This window comes from Gracilinanus agilis, chromosome 3, assembly GCF_016433145.1.
Source record: "Gracilinanus agilis isolate LMUSP501 chromosome 3, AgileGrace, whole genome shotgun sequence".
Lineage (NCBI taxonomy): Eukaryota > Metazoa > Chordata > Mammalia > Didelphimorphia > Didelphidae > Gracilinanus > Gracilinanus agilis.
The window spans coordinates 60,351,830-60,367,693 of record NC_058132.1 but is presented as its reverse complement, the minus strand read 5'-3'; the positions used below and the strand labels follow the sequence as shown (position 1 = coordinate 60,367,693).

Sequence of the window (15,864 nt, the reverse complement as noted above, 5' to 3'; positions counted from 1 at the left end):
TCTGGGCCGGCGCCCGGCGCGCGGCTTTGGGCCTAGGCCGCCCGGCCGGGGCGCCTCCCTCCCCCGCAGCGTGCTGCGCTTGGGCCCGCGGGCCGCGCCTTTCCCGCCTCCGAGGCAGGCCTCACCATGCGCGTCGGCTGGCGGGGGGCGGAGGCCGGGCCGGGCCTCGCCGCCTGGGCCTCAGGGAGAAGGGACCAACCCCCACCCCCACCCCTCGTCCTGTGAGGCTGTTGCCATCCTTCCCTCTCACCCTTCATTCTCAGTGGGCTGAGAGCAGGTGGTGGTCCGGGGAGTGAGAGTAAGTACGCTCCCCCCCACGTGGTACCCAGGTCAGATCCCCTCCTCCTGCTGGTCCTCGGGCTGCAGCCCTGCATCGTTAACGTGAACCTTGAAGAACTCTCGGGGGAAAGGGGGTCCCTAATTTATCCCGCCCTCCACTAATAATCTTCCAAATTTAAATGGTCTTCCTTCCCCCAAGGAAACACCCCCCAAGATCCCCTCCCCCCCAACAAAAACCCCACTTTAGTGTGTTTACTCCATCCAGAAGTTTGGCTTGGCTGGAGGGGTAGTTTGTCAATTGACATAATAGGCTTAAACTTCTCAAGCCTTGGGCTGAAAGAAAGGGAGTTTTCATTTGGATTCCCCGAGATCTATTCTATAAAGCTGCATTTTTGTAAAGTTTTATTCAACTTTTTTGAAGTAAGACACCCTATCTCCCTTTCCTCCCCTCCCCCCTTCAGTATCTGCTTATTTGAGGCATGCTGAGTACATCTGGTACTAATAGTATTCATGACTTTTTTTTTTCCATCTTGTGCTTAATAGGCAACCTGTCTTATGCTTTACCCATACTTTGATAACGATATTTCTTAACAGAAATGTTCACATCTGTTAAGAGTTTGCTTCCATTCTGTGACTGCAAAATGTTGCTTTGCTGCGAAGGTCTTGTAATGTTGTGTATAACTTTGGAATTTTGAGGATTTCCTATAGTTGGATTTGGGGGTGGGGTGGGAGGAAGCACGAAAATTCAGGAGAATGGGGAGTCATGCTATAAGATGCAGCTTTGTGTAGGACTATGGTTTGATATAATAATGTGCATATGCCCATTTTTTGTGATAAACAGTTTGAGCACAGTACTGTGTAGACTTGAGTGTGTTAGCAAAAGCTTAGTTCATCAGATAGTGTTTTGAGGCCTGCACTTGAGAAGCATTTACCCACATAAATAAGAGTTCAACAGCAAAGTATGCGTCTGTCTGTACACAACCTGTACATATCACCAGACAATCAAATCTTTAATAGTGTTCTTTGACCATAACCTATCCTGACAGCTTTAGCTCTTTGAGAATAATCCATCTATGCTGAATTTCCTCATTTCCTCCTTTCTCCCCATTTCTCCCCAACTCCCAACTTCTGTCTGTTTTGTCTTCTCACATTATCTTCAACTGAATTTCAGTGGTCTTTGGAAGAAATTAAGTTGTTTCAAGTGGGACAATTGCTCCTGGTGCTTTCCCATAATGTCTGGTAGGATCTCTAGTAGTGTGGCTACTTTAAGAGCTTTTTGGGAGACTTGTATTTTCTTGATAGCTGAGTTATCTTGAGTTTTCATCAAAAACTGGGCTTATTCTTGAAAACCACCTTCATACCCTTTATTTCAGTATATGTTGCAATGTCTTTCTTCTGCTGCATATTATCTTCATCAAGTTGTCATTTCACCACCAACAAATGCACCTTCAACTCTTTTACTGCCTTTGTGAGGCAGGTACCTTTTCATCTATGCTGGTCTTGTAGAGCTCTCCATTTAATCTCTCTTCCCTAGGTAGTTGGTCCATTTCAGCAGTACTTCAGTGGTCAAATATACAGAATGATTGGCTGATTAACTGAGACATCTGACCTAAGTTCACCCTTAACTAGGTACCATTGATTGGAACTCTTGGAAAGAAGTTAGCTTGAATATTATTTTTTGCAGCCTTACCAAATTAATTGATATGGAAAATTCAATATATTGTAGATGGGTTTCTCTTTTAAAAAAGTAACTTCCATAAATAGCTCATTTTAAATATGGATTAAATTTTTTCTCATAAATTTAAAGATGGGAAGAATTAAATTAATTTTTGCTAGTGATCTTAATGTGATCTTAGTGAGTGCAGGATGGAAAACCACCCCCAAACACCACCAGCATGTTGAACAGGGCTACACTTCTGTCACACCTGTCACACCTGTTTTGGAATGGAAGCATGACATAGCAGAGAGCCAGGGAACTTTGAAAATTCTCAAACCTTGATTTTTGGGTTTGTTTAAAAATAAGATATAATCAAGTTTGTGTAAGAATGGGAGCTACAGAGCTTTTTAGGCCTTTATGGTGGTGACTTGTTCATCAAACAAAATGTTTGTTTTTGATGACAGGATCACCAGGACCTAACAGCTGCTTTGCTAATCAGATACTTTCCCTCCCAGAAAGTTTGAGATCTTTGACCACCAGGATGTACATGAAGTATTTTAACATCTTACTGCTTCCATGTACATTTGTCCATCATATTCCAGGACGGTTTTATTGCAAATTTAGGTCAGCTACCTCACAAAAAGGCATTAAATATGATTTTGATAGAGTATTAGCAGCATGTTTACAAGTTAGTTTAGATAAGTCATTCATTGTCCTGCAAACTAGTTATTTCTGGCTTAATGTAATATAGCTCCTGAATTTTTTCCAGCAGCATAATAAAATGGCTAATCAGGTGAATGGTAATGCGGTACAGTTAAAAGAAGAGGAAGAACCAATGGACACTTCCAGTGTAACTCACACAGAGCACTACAAGACACTGATAGAGGCAGGCCTCCCACAGAAGGTGGCAGAGAGACTTGATGAAATATTTCAGACAGGTATAATATGCATTTCTTGTTTCTGACCGGTTATGAAAGTGAGGGCGAACCACTTTGAATTGTATAGCTTTTTAAGGTTAAATAATACTACTGTTTCTGATCTGTCCGTGTAGAGCTGAATGGGTGTGACTTTTCCTGTCACTGAAGGCAAATTGGGTTTGACTTGACACTGACTCTTATTTCATGATTTTTGAAGCCTTCTTAGTGTTGAATGCAGTCTTAGTTGCTTCAGACCAGTACATCAATTTATCTTAGATTTATCAAAGAAAAATGTATGTTCCAGCATACTAAATTTTACATTTTTTCTCAATCCAAATCAACCATCATTTTGCTTTTACTTTTCTACTTTTAGCTTCTTAATGTGACTCTTAAATCAGTCTAGTTCTGCACTAGGTGGCATAATGAGAAGAATAGTTAGGATGTATAATTGCCTGAAACTATAATAAATGTCATATTACTTGAGTTTTGTGGCCTGTCTAGTTTTCATTGGACAGTAATCCACATCTCTCAGCATCACGGAAGTGTTTGGTTTGCAATAGTTAGCTGCTTTTTATCCAGAAGTCCCAGGGTTACGTGCTTAGGAAAATCTGAATATCTTAAATAAGGTTTTGGTTGTAAGTGGTTTTAGGTTTTAAACTGGGAGAGAAATGTTTACCCTTAGGGAATCTTGTTCATAAATAAATATATCCTCCCCCTTTGATGATACAAATGGATGGAAACCTTCCTCTTTATAGCTTTTGGTGATCTGCAGTCAGCTTCTAGGAGAGAGACTGAATTGTATTATAAATCTTTCTTAAGTACTGTAAGTTGTAAAATAACTTTTTGTCCTTTCAGAAAACAGGAGATAAATATATTAGACATTCAAAATGATTTCCTTAAATGTCTCCTGAGTAAGGTATCCATTTGGAAATCAGTCCTAAGGAGCTTTTTGTGCATTTATGCCATTGGGAACAGGCAGTGATCTGCTTAAAGATGCTCTCTTGGAGAGTCTTGGTTAGTGAGGATGGTGAAGCTCATGGTTTGGGCATAGGCACGGTTGGACCAGGGAAAGGCCTTATGAACCTCTGGGACTGGTGTTTGGGTGCTGCTGTGGAATTTTTCATGGAAGGAACTCCAAAATTATTAGGCATGCTCATTTAAGGACATTTTAAATAAATTATGACTGCATTTAATTTTCTTATATCAGTAACTACAAGTGGCACTATATTAAATTTTTTATTTCAATATTAAATGAAATTCTGTTTGATGGACTTTGTTAACATGGAGTCACTTAAAAAAAATGTGCTGTTTCCATTTCCTAACAGTTGACTTTACAGGCTCATGCATAATAATTGTTACAATAAATTCAGATTAAGTTAAAAGAGCTGTATTTTATTCCTTAGTAGATGCTCTATATATTGTTTAATAGTTCATGTTTAGAATATTGGGAAGATTTTTTATTCAGTTTCCACTAGGTCCATTGTCAAAATTAATTTTAGTTCCTTTGGAAAATGTCACTGTTGACATTTAGTGTTCTGATTGCCACAGCATCCTTAAATCTCAACATTTCTCACATTCAAGAAGAAACTAGAAAGCTGCTAAAATATGGCTTTCTGAACTTTTTTCCAAGCTGCACCCATAATGTTAATTTTATAAGAATTACAGAAGAATTATACATCATATCTTTCTACATTCTGACTGTAGCACAGTCTATGCACTCAAACAACAAATGGGTTTCAGTCTCTCTTTGGCCCTAAGAAGGCAAGCCTTTGCTATTCTTTGGAGTTGGAGTTGCTCCGCAATAGGTGGCCTTTCTCCTCCCTGTTGTTCGGGTGACTCTTTACACTTGAATGAAGATTGCAAAACACCCTCAGCCCATAGTTTGGAGCAGATAGATCCTTGGAGAAGATAGCCTTGCTCACACAGTACTTAGAACTGAGCATCAGAATGGATGATTTCAAGCCTCAGTCTGTTATACGGTGTATACCATAGATTTAACTCCTGTTCAGGGCATTGGAAACTCCAGTATTCATTTTTAGGGGTGGGGTGGAGTTTAAGGTTTGTGTTTATGTGGGCTTTAAGGAAGATATGGGGAAGAAATTCAATTTCATAATGAAAGTATTTTATTTTTAAGTGTTTGTGTTTTCATGTCCTTTCATACAGTGTTTGCATAGCTGCTTGTAGTTAAGATGAAGGTGATTTAGTGATAGAATCTAATGTAACTGATTGAAAGTCACTAGGCAGGTTCATCAGGTTGTGTCTCTTGCTTTTTGAACAATAACATCACCTTTTCAATTTGAATTTTTAGGGCTGGTAGCTTATGTCGATCTTGATGAAAGAGCAATTGATGCTCTTAGAGAATTTAATGAAGAAGGCGCCCTCTCTGTGCTCCAACAATTTAAGGAAAGCGACCTGTCTCATGTGCAGGTAAGGCCGAGAATCACAAGAGGTACTGAGTGGATGGAAGTGGGCTCTGCTGACTGAACTCTGTGATGGTGGCCTTTGGGAACAGTGGGATTCCATGGCTTTTGTGAGCCTGAACTTGGTATACTACTAAAAGCGAAGTCTCAAATCCACTCTGAAAAAAGAAGCTTGTTGGTCCATTCATTTTCCATGCCTGATGACCTCAGAACATGCTACCAGTGATACAGGAAATAGGCTGCCCGTAACATTGGGGTGTGTACTGCATCACTTGGGGGTGGGGGGGGGAATGTTCAGGTAGGAGGGACAGGTTAAGAACTGATGATGATGAAATGTCCAAAAAAAGTTAAAGGCCAAGAAATTAATGTTTTTTTGGTTCTCCCTGGTGTTTAATTATCTGGGGATGTGGAATCATTTATTCATTTGTTTTAGTATAAGTGCTTCTGGCAACTACAAATGATTTTCTTTTATAGAACAAAAGTGCATTTTTATGTGGAGTTATGAAGACCTACAGGCAAAGGGAGAAACAAGGGAGCAAGGTACAAGAATCAACAAAGGGACCTGATGAAGCAAAGATTAAGGTAAAGCAAATTTCATCTTGTTAGAGTTAATGAGATTAATTAGTTTCATATTCTTCATACTGGTTTTTATGCCCCTAGCAACATTTTTTAAAATGAAGGAAATTTTTCATAAAAGGTAAGGATTTCTTTTTAACTGTTCTGAACCCCATTGCTGACAAGGGCCCTAGATTTGGAGTCAGGAGGGACAGATCTGCTTTAGAATTTTTGTGGGTTGTGGTCTCTGAGCTTGAGTTAGCTCATTTTCAAAATTGCTTCTGGTACCTACTTTGCCAGGATGGTGAGGAACAGATGAGATAATGGATCAGGTATATTTTAGCATAGTGTGATGGAAAGCATGCTACACAAATTCCTAGGCTTAAACACCATAGGCCTCAGTGTCCTCATCTGCAAATTGGGGAGAATGTTAGTATTAATAAATAATAATCTCATACTTACATAGTCAAATAGCACTTCATTACTCCAGTAGCATTGTGAGATAAATAATGCCGCTGTTATTATCTTCCCCATTTGACAAAGAAAGAAAACTGAGTTTTAGAGTGACTTTTCCCAGAGTCACACAGCTAGGAAATGTCTGAGATGGGACCCTTGTCTTCCCTTGAGTTCAAGTCCAGAATTATATTCACTGTGCTGTATTGCTGCTATTAGTCTGCTCTGTTGACCTCTTGGGTGTTATGGAACACAAATGAGTTTCTGTGTACATGCTCAGGAACTGGATTGTGTTCCACAAATGTCAGATGATATCATCATAATTATCATTATCCCTGAATTTCTATGGTGCTTTCTTTAGAATTTGTATTTCTGTTTCTTTGGACTTTCTCTATGTATCTTTCTTCTGTAAGGAAGTTCTCTAGTTGCTTTTTATCCTTTTGACTTTCCATGTATTTTTGTGGTTAAAAAGAGATCCTGAAAGGGAAAGTTAAGGTGAGGACTGATGGTGAGTAGACCTAGCTAGCTAGCTAGTTTTTAAATTAGCCCAATTTTCTTAATTGACCACTTACCTTATAATCTTGAACAGGGAACAGAGGGCAAGACATGATGGAATTGACTAGATTTTAAAGAGGCTTGAAAAAAAGCATGTCTCATATCATACTTTGTTTATGAAGATTGAATTTGGTAGTGTAGTAGGAACAGCATTGGATTTAGTATTTAAGAAGTTTGGGTTTTAGTTTCTTATCAGTAACTTTTTTTTAAGTCTTAGAACTTCTCTATGCCTCAGTCTTGTCACTGAGAAATAGAATAATATCTCGCATTTCCCTTCTTTATGGGACTATTAGGTTAAAGTATGCTGTAGTGAAAAATAGTACCGAATTTAGACTCAAGACAGGCTGGAGTCATAATTCTGGCATTTGTCTTTGTGGTCTTGGACAAGTCACTTAACTTCTAGGCCGCAGTGTTCTGCCCTATGAAAGAAGGGTTTTGGACTAGGTGATCTTTAAAGTTAATTATTTGAATTTGAATTCTTACTTTTCTCCCATTTTCCTACCCTTTCCCTTATCTGCTAAAAAGGCAGCAAGCAATATGATATCAATTAAATGTGAAATCATGCAAAATATATAAAAGCAAATTCTTTAGCCTCTTTCAGTGGGCAGGCCTATATTATTTGTCCTAAGCAAGAGATTTACTTCCTCATTAAGAACACTTGACATTGTCCTATTTTTTTTTAAACTTGGGTTTGTAGTTGGGGAGTGGTTAGGATATGTCATGCAGAGGACTTAAGTGATCAGTCAGGAATTTGAAAACTAAAAGTGAGTCAATAAGAAATGTTGTGTCTACACACAATATAAAGTACTTCCTCTGTACCAGGCCCTGTGCTAAAAGCATACCACCTTTTCTTAGCTCCCATTAAATAAGAGTTATAATTCCAACCTGATTGGAGTTTTTATTTTGCATGTATTGCTCAAAAGAACATATTTTAGGAATATATTTTGAATTGATGTCTGTACTGCTAAAAGCTAGATTAAAATGACCAGGCCTCACAAGCTCTGTGGTCTTAGCCATATCTGGCTTTGGTTTCACTTTCAAATCAGGGTTGTAGTAGATGTTTTCCACAGTCCCTTCTGGTTTGAGGATTTTGTGATCCTAAAATGCAATCTGTTTAATGAATTATATAAATTATGCATAACTCTAAGGTTCCCATTTCCTAGGAAGTCTTTCCTACCTAATTTTACTTCATATTAATGGCATGTTATATACATTGACTATTATTTTGTAATTATGTCACATGAGCATGTTTTCACACACTAGAATGAGACCAGGAAGTGTCTTAATAGTAATAATAATTTGTTTTGGGGGCAACTGGGTGGCTCAGTAGATTGAGAGCCAGGCCCAGAGTTGGGAGGTCCTGGGTTCAAATGTGGCCTCAGATACTTCCTGGCTGTGTGACCCTGGACAAGTCACTTAACTTCCACTGCCTAGCTTTTACTACTCTTCTACCTTAGAACCAATACATGGCATTGATTCCAAAATGGAAGGTAAGGTTTTAAGAAATAATAATAACTTGTTTTTGGATAGTGTTTTAAAATGATACGGCAGTGTTGACAACATTGTGAGGTACAGCTAGTGAAATGAATCACTTTTATAGATAAGGAGACTGAGACACAGTGGTTGAGACAGGGATTGAATGATTTTCTCAAGGTAGTAGGTATTCAGACTGGGAAGAGGCCTGTGTTCCTATGTCCTGAGTCAGTGGTTTGTTTTTGGATTCATTATAGTCCACTGTATGAGACATTCAGTTTTGTATAGAAGTAAAGGACTGACTGACTGAATGTGCCCAGACCCAAATTCCTGTCAACTCAGAAGGATCAGCTGAAAAAAAAAAAAAAAAAGGCTATGAAGGAAGTCTATTGCCTGGCTTAAGTCAGGCAAAAATAGACCATGATACCAGATAGCTAAGGGCTCAATTGTGGTATTAACCAGCAGTGCAGGAGGAGATGAGGGATGAGATCAGTGAAGACTAAAGGTAGAAAAAGCTTCTTGGAGAAAATGGATCTTTGGAAGGGTAGAGTGGAAAGAAATCATTTTAGGGCAGGAACAAAGGTGGGAATGAACAAAGACTTAGAGATACTAAGGGATACTAAGGTGCATTTGGAAAAGAGATTGCATGTTGAAGAATAGTAAAAAATTGGGACTGCTATTGGTATAGAACAAGAGTTAGAATTTATTTAAAAATTTTTTTCATTTTTCAGTATTTTATTTTTCTGAGTTATATATAAAGATAACTGTTAACATAAGTTTTCTAAAATTTTGAGTTCCAAATTCTCTTTTCCCCCACCCTGGTTGGTAAGCAATTTGATATATTGGTCATGTTGTGGAAGAAGACACATTTAAAAAACCATTTGAGAATAAAAAGTGAAAAATAGTATCCTAGCAGGCATTTAGTTTAGCCTTCTATCTTAAGCAGAAAATCCCCTTTGTTCCAACCCTGAATGGTAGTCCTTAGCCTCTGCTTCATTGTTAGTAGGAACCAGATTTTATATTCCCCTTAAAAAGTCTGTTTAAAACTATTCTAGGGCATGAGTTGGTGAAGACCAACATACTGAATGACTAGTTTTTTTTTAATGTAATTTTCATTCAATTTTTAACTGTACAATCCTTTCTAGGCTTTGCTCGAGAGGACTGGTTACACACTAGATGTAACCACAGGACAGAGGAAATATGGTGGACCTCCTCCAGATAGTGTATATTCTGGTGTACAACCTGGCATTGGGACAGAGGTGAGCTGGCTGGCTTTCTGCTTGGAATCTTTCTGTTTGAGACCTTTTTTTAAATTGCTGTGTAATAGAGATAAGTGAATTAGCTTTATATTTTGTCAAAGATCACTTTGAGTTTATTTTTTAAATTCATTTTTATTTTGCTCTTTAAAGTTATATAAGTATGGAAGACTAGAATAAATCAAAAAGTCTTATGACCCAAGAGCCCATTCTGTAAACTAAAGTCTAGATTGTGGCATGTCCTTGTACCTGGAAGGACACTAACAATGCATTGCTAGAGGCTGAATGTGGGAGTAGCCTTTCTCTGCTTCCCAGCCATTTTGTATATGGGCTTCGAAGGCAGGGTCTGTTAGGATTAGTAGTTGTGTAAGTCACTTCACTTCTCTGGTGCCCCAATTTCCCATATTTAGTGAGAGGGTTGGTATAGAGGTCCAGCTCTATATACCAGGGATTTTCTGAGTGGTCTACGGTGGATGTCAGATATAAAGAATGAAGCAGATGGAAACAAAGGCTTTTAGCTCATAGTTGCTCCGAGGTACAATGGAGTCACAAGTTTATTATATATGAAATTAAAGCTCCCTTTTACCCAAAAGCACAGGGGAAGGTTTCAAAGTTGCACAGAATTGCAGTTTCAACATAGACAATACAAAGAGGCTTCAGAAACTTCAAGGTGTAGATAAGAACCAGGCTGAACTTTCAGCTGCCTTATTATCAGTAAGCTAAGTCTAGGAATATTTTGCTAGATCGGGAAGCCCCTGAATGTTTGGCCTTAGCTGTCTGAAACTACTTTTGAAACCCAGCAGCTGCATTTTTGACCAAGGGGGAGAATGTTAACCTCTTTGACTACTGGTTTACTAAGAACTTAAAAGCTTTCCAATAAGACTATATTGCTTTCTAATAAGAAACGGTGTGGATCATAAAAGGAGTCAAAAGAAGAATCTCAGATTTTTATCCTAGATAGCCCATCCAGTCTTGTTCTAATTTTATAGAACAGAAAGATTAACACATGGCTCTGCTGGGCTGTGTTGACCTTTTGATGGGGTCCAGATAAAAATATCTGTTTGAGACTCTGTTTCTCTTAATGGCCTCCCACAGGTTGGATCAGATAATCTCTTCTAATTCCAATAAGTCAGGATTTAGGTGCTGAATTTAGCAAAATAAGTGAAGAGAAGAATTGACATTGACCATAATTATGTATACTGTGCAAGCTGCAAAATTAAGCAAATGGAAAAATTGTCTTGAAAACTGTGCCAGAATTTTTGGGGGAAGAAGGGGAGGCAGTGTGCTATAGTAGGAAGAGCACTGGATTTGGAGTCAGAGAACCTGGGTGTGATTCCTATTTCTGTTGTTGATGGGCTGTGTGACAATAGGCACATCATAAGATAGGGCTTGGTTTGCTTATCTGAAACATTAAGTGGGAGGATGAGGAAAACTGTGGACAGATTATCTCCACAGTCTTTTTCAACTCTATATCCTCTGAGCTTAGAGAATATAAGGAAGAGAAGCATAGGAATTGTGTGAATCCTAAAAGAGAAAATCATTATTTTGGAGGAAGTAGAGGAACAGACTCTGTATCCAAACCTCCAGTATTCTTTATTAATCCAAGATAGGTTTGTTAAATGGTTCTTTAATCTTTACATCCCTAATTGAGCTCATTAAAGGCACCTTTTCACAAGTGGTTCTCAATTTGTGCCTCTTTTTTATTATAAACTTAAACCTAACATTAAGATGGTTATAACTATCTGATGAAAAACAGTTGACTTATTTATACTGAAGAAGGGTTTTGTGAACTTAAGCAATATTATTGCCAAATCCTGAGAGGCAGCTTGGTGGTGTTGGTAGAAAGATAGCCTTGGGGCCAGTAATGCTTGGGCATGCTATTTAGTTTCTTTGGGAATGTGAGTGGTAGAAAAGGTGCTGACCAGCATTGGGAAAGGGAGTTTACTTATCAGGAGTTCCCTATACTAGTGAAATCACAAATTTAGTTAAAATAAATGGCCAGATTCTCTTGTCCTCTCTGCCTATCCAGTCAGATGGTCATGAGTGAGTGGAGATCCTTTGATGTCTAATCACATCGATCACAGGTGGGTCCCCCTCCATCAAGACCTTCCTTTGAATCTTACTGGGCCAGCTGTATGGAGCAACTGATGCTAAGTTGGGATGGTTGCAAGTATGGACCTGATGGCAGATCTGGGTCTGGGACTAACTAGCTAGCATGGACATCTAAGTTTCGAGTCATGCATCCCCATAGGGTGGACTGAGGGGAGGATGAATGGAACAGACTGCTGAGGTGTAGAAAGATTGTGTCTCAAATTGATGAAGTTAGAGTCACATATTGAGTTCAAAGGCTCTGACAGGCTCTCCTCAAGTGATTTTCTCATTTCACTAGCTTTATAACCACTTGATAGTCATTCTAGGTACCAAAAAAAATCTCATTTGAATTATTTACTCTATTCACATGTCTTATTATCACCCCTTATTAGGGACATGAGCTACCACAGGTTTGGGACTATATTTTATCCTTGAAGCTCCTTCAGTGTCCAACACAATGGAGCTTCAGTGTTTGTTGAACAAATGAGTAAATTGTAGCTCCCAGTAGTGAGAGTAGGCCCCAGTAAAATCATAGCCATAGCATAGGAATTGCCAAACATGTAGTCTGCTCCTTAGCATGAGAAAAGCAAACTTTTCCCCTTCACAGATACTGAATGTTCTTCCAAGAAATGACTGGTGCAGGGATACATTGACGTATTGAATTATCACTTATAGAAAACTGTTTAGGGGGCAGCTAGGTATCTTAGTGGATTGAGAGCCAGGCCTAGAGATAGGAGATCCTATCTGGCCTCAAGACACTTCCTAGCTGTGTGATCCTGGGCAAGTCAGTTAACCCCATTGCCTAGCCTTTAACACTCTTCTGCTTTGGAGCCAATACACAGTATTGACTCCAAGATGGAAGGCAAGGGTTTTTAAAAAAGAAAGAAAACTATTTAGAACCGCTGAGGTAATCTTAAGTCCATTGTCTCTGTCTTGTAAATCATTACATATCATTGTCTCTGCAAGAAGCTTACCTAATCCTGTAGCCTACATCATTTTCTCTATAAAGTATGTATCCCAAATCATTAAACTTTGTTACTGATCAGTAAGAGGATTCTGTGTGTTTATCAGTCTGTCATTTTGACGCGCCTGTAATCCAGAATCATTTCTCTCATCCTCATTTGTCGACCCACGAGTAATTTATAAAGCTGGCCTTTTACAGTAAGTGAATCAAAATTTTTGATTGAAAGCTCTAGATCAGCAACATTTTCTCTTTTTTTTAGGCTAATTTAAATTTTTATCCTGATCTTAATGTCATCATCAAAATGATTTATTTGCCTCTTAAAAATAGGTCAGTCATTGGAACAGAATAAGTTTTCAACATGTAGGAACAAATTAATCTAATATTCTGGTCTTTAATAAACTCAAAAGGCCTTACTACTGGGACAAGGCCTGCTGGGAAAACTCAGCAAAATTAACTATGGAACAAACATTCATTCCATATATTCCAAGAGAAGCTCCAAATGGATATGTGACTTAGATATAAAGGGTGACAGTATGAGCCAATTAGAGAAGCAAGAGAGAAATTACCTTTTAGATCCATGGAAAGAAGAGTTCCATAAGGGATAGAGAGGATCTCAGAAAGATAAAATGGACAATTTTGATTATATCAAATTAAAAAAGTTTCGCACAAACAAAACCAATATAGTTAAAGTTAGAAGGGAAGCTGGTACCTGGGGAAAATTATTTGTAAGAAGTTTTTCTGGTGAAGATCTCAATAGATGGTCAAGTCAGTAATGTTTTCTGAAGACTTCTATGTTTACCTCTTGCTTAGAGCTTAGCCTTGGAAAGGAAAGAAACCTCTAAGATTGCGAGAGAAGGAAACTAGAATGAATATTGAGTGGAGGTGGGGCTAAAGTAATGAGAAAAAGAGAAGACCAGTAACTTCAACTTTAGTAAAGGTGGAGATGAGATCTACTAAGAATGAGACTCTTGGACAATCTAGTAATGAAGGGACCAGAATCAACAATTGAGAGTCATTTGAGTTTTTCTGGTTTGCTGTAAAGACCAAGTTTAGGAAGGTTGATTAAAAAAGGCTTCCCTAATGATAGGTAGTATCACTATTCTGTTGCTCTAGAATTGTAGAATCGAACTTCAGGAAATTATAGTTAATTTCTGTATCGTTCTGCCTGCTGCTGTTTTATTGATTAAGCCAGTATATTTTTAAGAATATGAAATTTTATCACAGTAGATGAAATTATTGTCAGACTAATTTTCTTCCATGTCTTTAGTATTTCTCCTTAAGCAGAATTCTGAGTTCAGGCAATATTGAAAATGTGCTCATTAAAGGATGGAGCAATCTTTGAATGATAAATCTAACTTTGCAAAGGACTGTCTTATTTCATACTAGTGATGCAGTTATTTAGAGGGAAATAAAAAAATTATTAGATTTATTTAGAAAATAGTTTTAGGGGTGACCTTGGGTGTATATAGAATCAAGACATTCCTCTGAATTGCTTATGCTTTGGGGTGCCACAGAATAACTGAAGTTCATTGTGGCATAATAAAGACAAGATGGCATAATCCAAAAATCCATGGAATCAGAAGACCCAGGTTGGAGCTCTGGTTCTGACATTTATTAGCTATTTGATTGTAGGTAGGTTACTTGCCTTATCATGGCTTATTTTTTCATCTTTAAGATGAGGTACTAATGCTTGCAGAGAACCAATTTATAACCTTCAAAATAGTTTATGATTGAGTTATTATTTACTTTCCTGAAGTAATCACTAAGGGAGAAAATACATCTAGCACACTGCACTTTTAAAAAATATGTAATATATTAATAAACTTTAGAAAGATTTTTACTTAAGGGTTGAAACAAAGGTTTGTGTTTTAGTTAAGCAATTATCTTGTCTCCTTGTAATGTCAGTTAACTAGTGTATAATTTGTCATTTTTTTAAGAAAAGATTTTGTTTATACTATAGCCATGGATTCAGATATTTAAATTGGATCTTAATTAACTTTTAAAAATTCCTCCAGGTTTTTGTAGGTAAGATACCAAGAGATTTATATGAAGATGAATTGGTACCACTGTTTGAAAAGGCTGGTCCCATTTGGGACTTACGCCTTATGATGGATCCTCTGTCTGGTCAGAATAGAGGGTATGCATTCATCACCTTCTGTGGAAAAGATGCCGCACAGGAAGCTGTCAAGCTGGTATGTAAAGGAGCCGTTGTGGCTAAGCTTCACATATAAAGGTCCTTTGGAAATAATTCAAATGTTCTGCTTCTAATTATCAGCTAATTTTCCTTTTAATTCTCATTCCTATTAGTTTTGAATCAAAAACTAGTGCGTTCAGGATTTTCATCTCTATTTTGGCTTTTTTTGCCTGTTTGCACTGAACAAGAAGTCGTCCTTGGCTCTGCTGTGTTCTTGGAAATGAGGCTTTTTCTTTGTTTTAAAGAATGTCTAATCTTGTAACTATCATGTTCTGTTCCTATAACAGGAGATAACTTCTTCACTGACTCCTCTTTCCTTAGGCCTATTCTTGGTCCTCGTTTGTTTCTTCATGTTACCTTTTGTCTTGGGTCTCAAGTACTCTGCCATCCTTGTTTTATCCTATTTCTGGTCTGTCTCCTGGGTACCTTTTCTCTAAAAGACAACAGTAACCGAGTCAGTGGCAAAATCATTTGAGTTTAATGTATCCTAAAGTTGGGAAATGATGTCTTGTTACTTTCTTATCATGATGCTACATGGAGTCAGAGGCCTCAGGCTTCCAGGATTAGCTGTAGATAGATGTCTTCACCACTTTCCTCCTTTTCTCCCTTACAGTTAACTGATTCATTGAAGGCTCCAGTTTCCTTCTTTAGTGTTAATGCCTCCCTTTCTTCCCAGAGGTTGGTAGCTCAGAGTCATTCCCTTTCCTTCCCTTTTCTTCCCATTCCTGCTTCCCTCTGTCTTCTTACCCCTGCTTTCACCCCCTGCTGTCCATAACTTCAAGAAATTTAGAGTTATAGATAAGTAATCTTACTGAAATCTAGGCATTAAAAACTTGTAAAAATGGTCAGTATTGTGCTCACTTTGGAAGCATATAAATTAAAATTGGAACAATACAAGATTAGCATGGCTCCTGCACAAGGTCAATAGGCAAATTTGTGAAGCATTTTATATTTTAAAAAATTACTAGTATTATGATTTGTTAAACTCAGTTTCATAAATTGGTGTGCATGTATTGTATATCATATGCCTCTGTGTTTGTAATTGTAGTG

General features: G+C 38.0%; 1 protein-coding gene and 1 non-coding gene across 10 annotated transcripts in view; both read left to right on the top strand.

The window, feature by feature from the left end:
- The first annotated feature begins 2,717 nt into the window (after positions 1–2,717).
- HNRNPR (heterogeneous nuclear ribonucleoprotein R) overlaps positions 2,718–15,864 on the top strand; it is a 31,901-nt gene continuing 18,754 nt past the window's right edge. For 6 of the 9 annotated variants that reach the window (XM_044667851.1, XM_044667853.1, XR_006505778.1 and 3 more), the window contains exons 1-5: positions 2,774–2,874; positions 5,162–5,280; positions 5,748–5,855; positions 9,455–9,568; positions 14,636–14,812. In XM_044667851.1, the coding sequence (XP_044523786.1) occupies positions 5,775–5,855; positions 9,455–9,568; positions 14,636–14,812 (372 nt within the window). In that variant the 5' untranslated portion in view covers positions 2,774–2,874; positions 5,162–5,280; positions 5,748–5,774. Of the gene's footprint in view, positions 2,875–5,161; positions 5,281–5,747; positions 5,856–9,454; positions 9,569–14,635; positions 14,813–15,864 lie in introns of all 9 variants that reach the window. The other 3 variants (XM_044667850.1, XM_044667849.1, XM_044667852.1) reach the window with 2 other exon arrangements.
- Positions 15,668–15,770, top strand: LOC123243384. Its single transcript, XR_006505925.1, has one exon. It is a non-coding gene; the product is annotated as a U6 spliceosomal RNA (small nuclear RNA).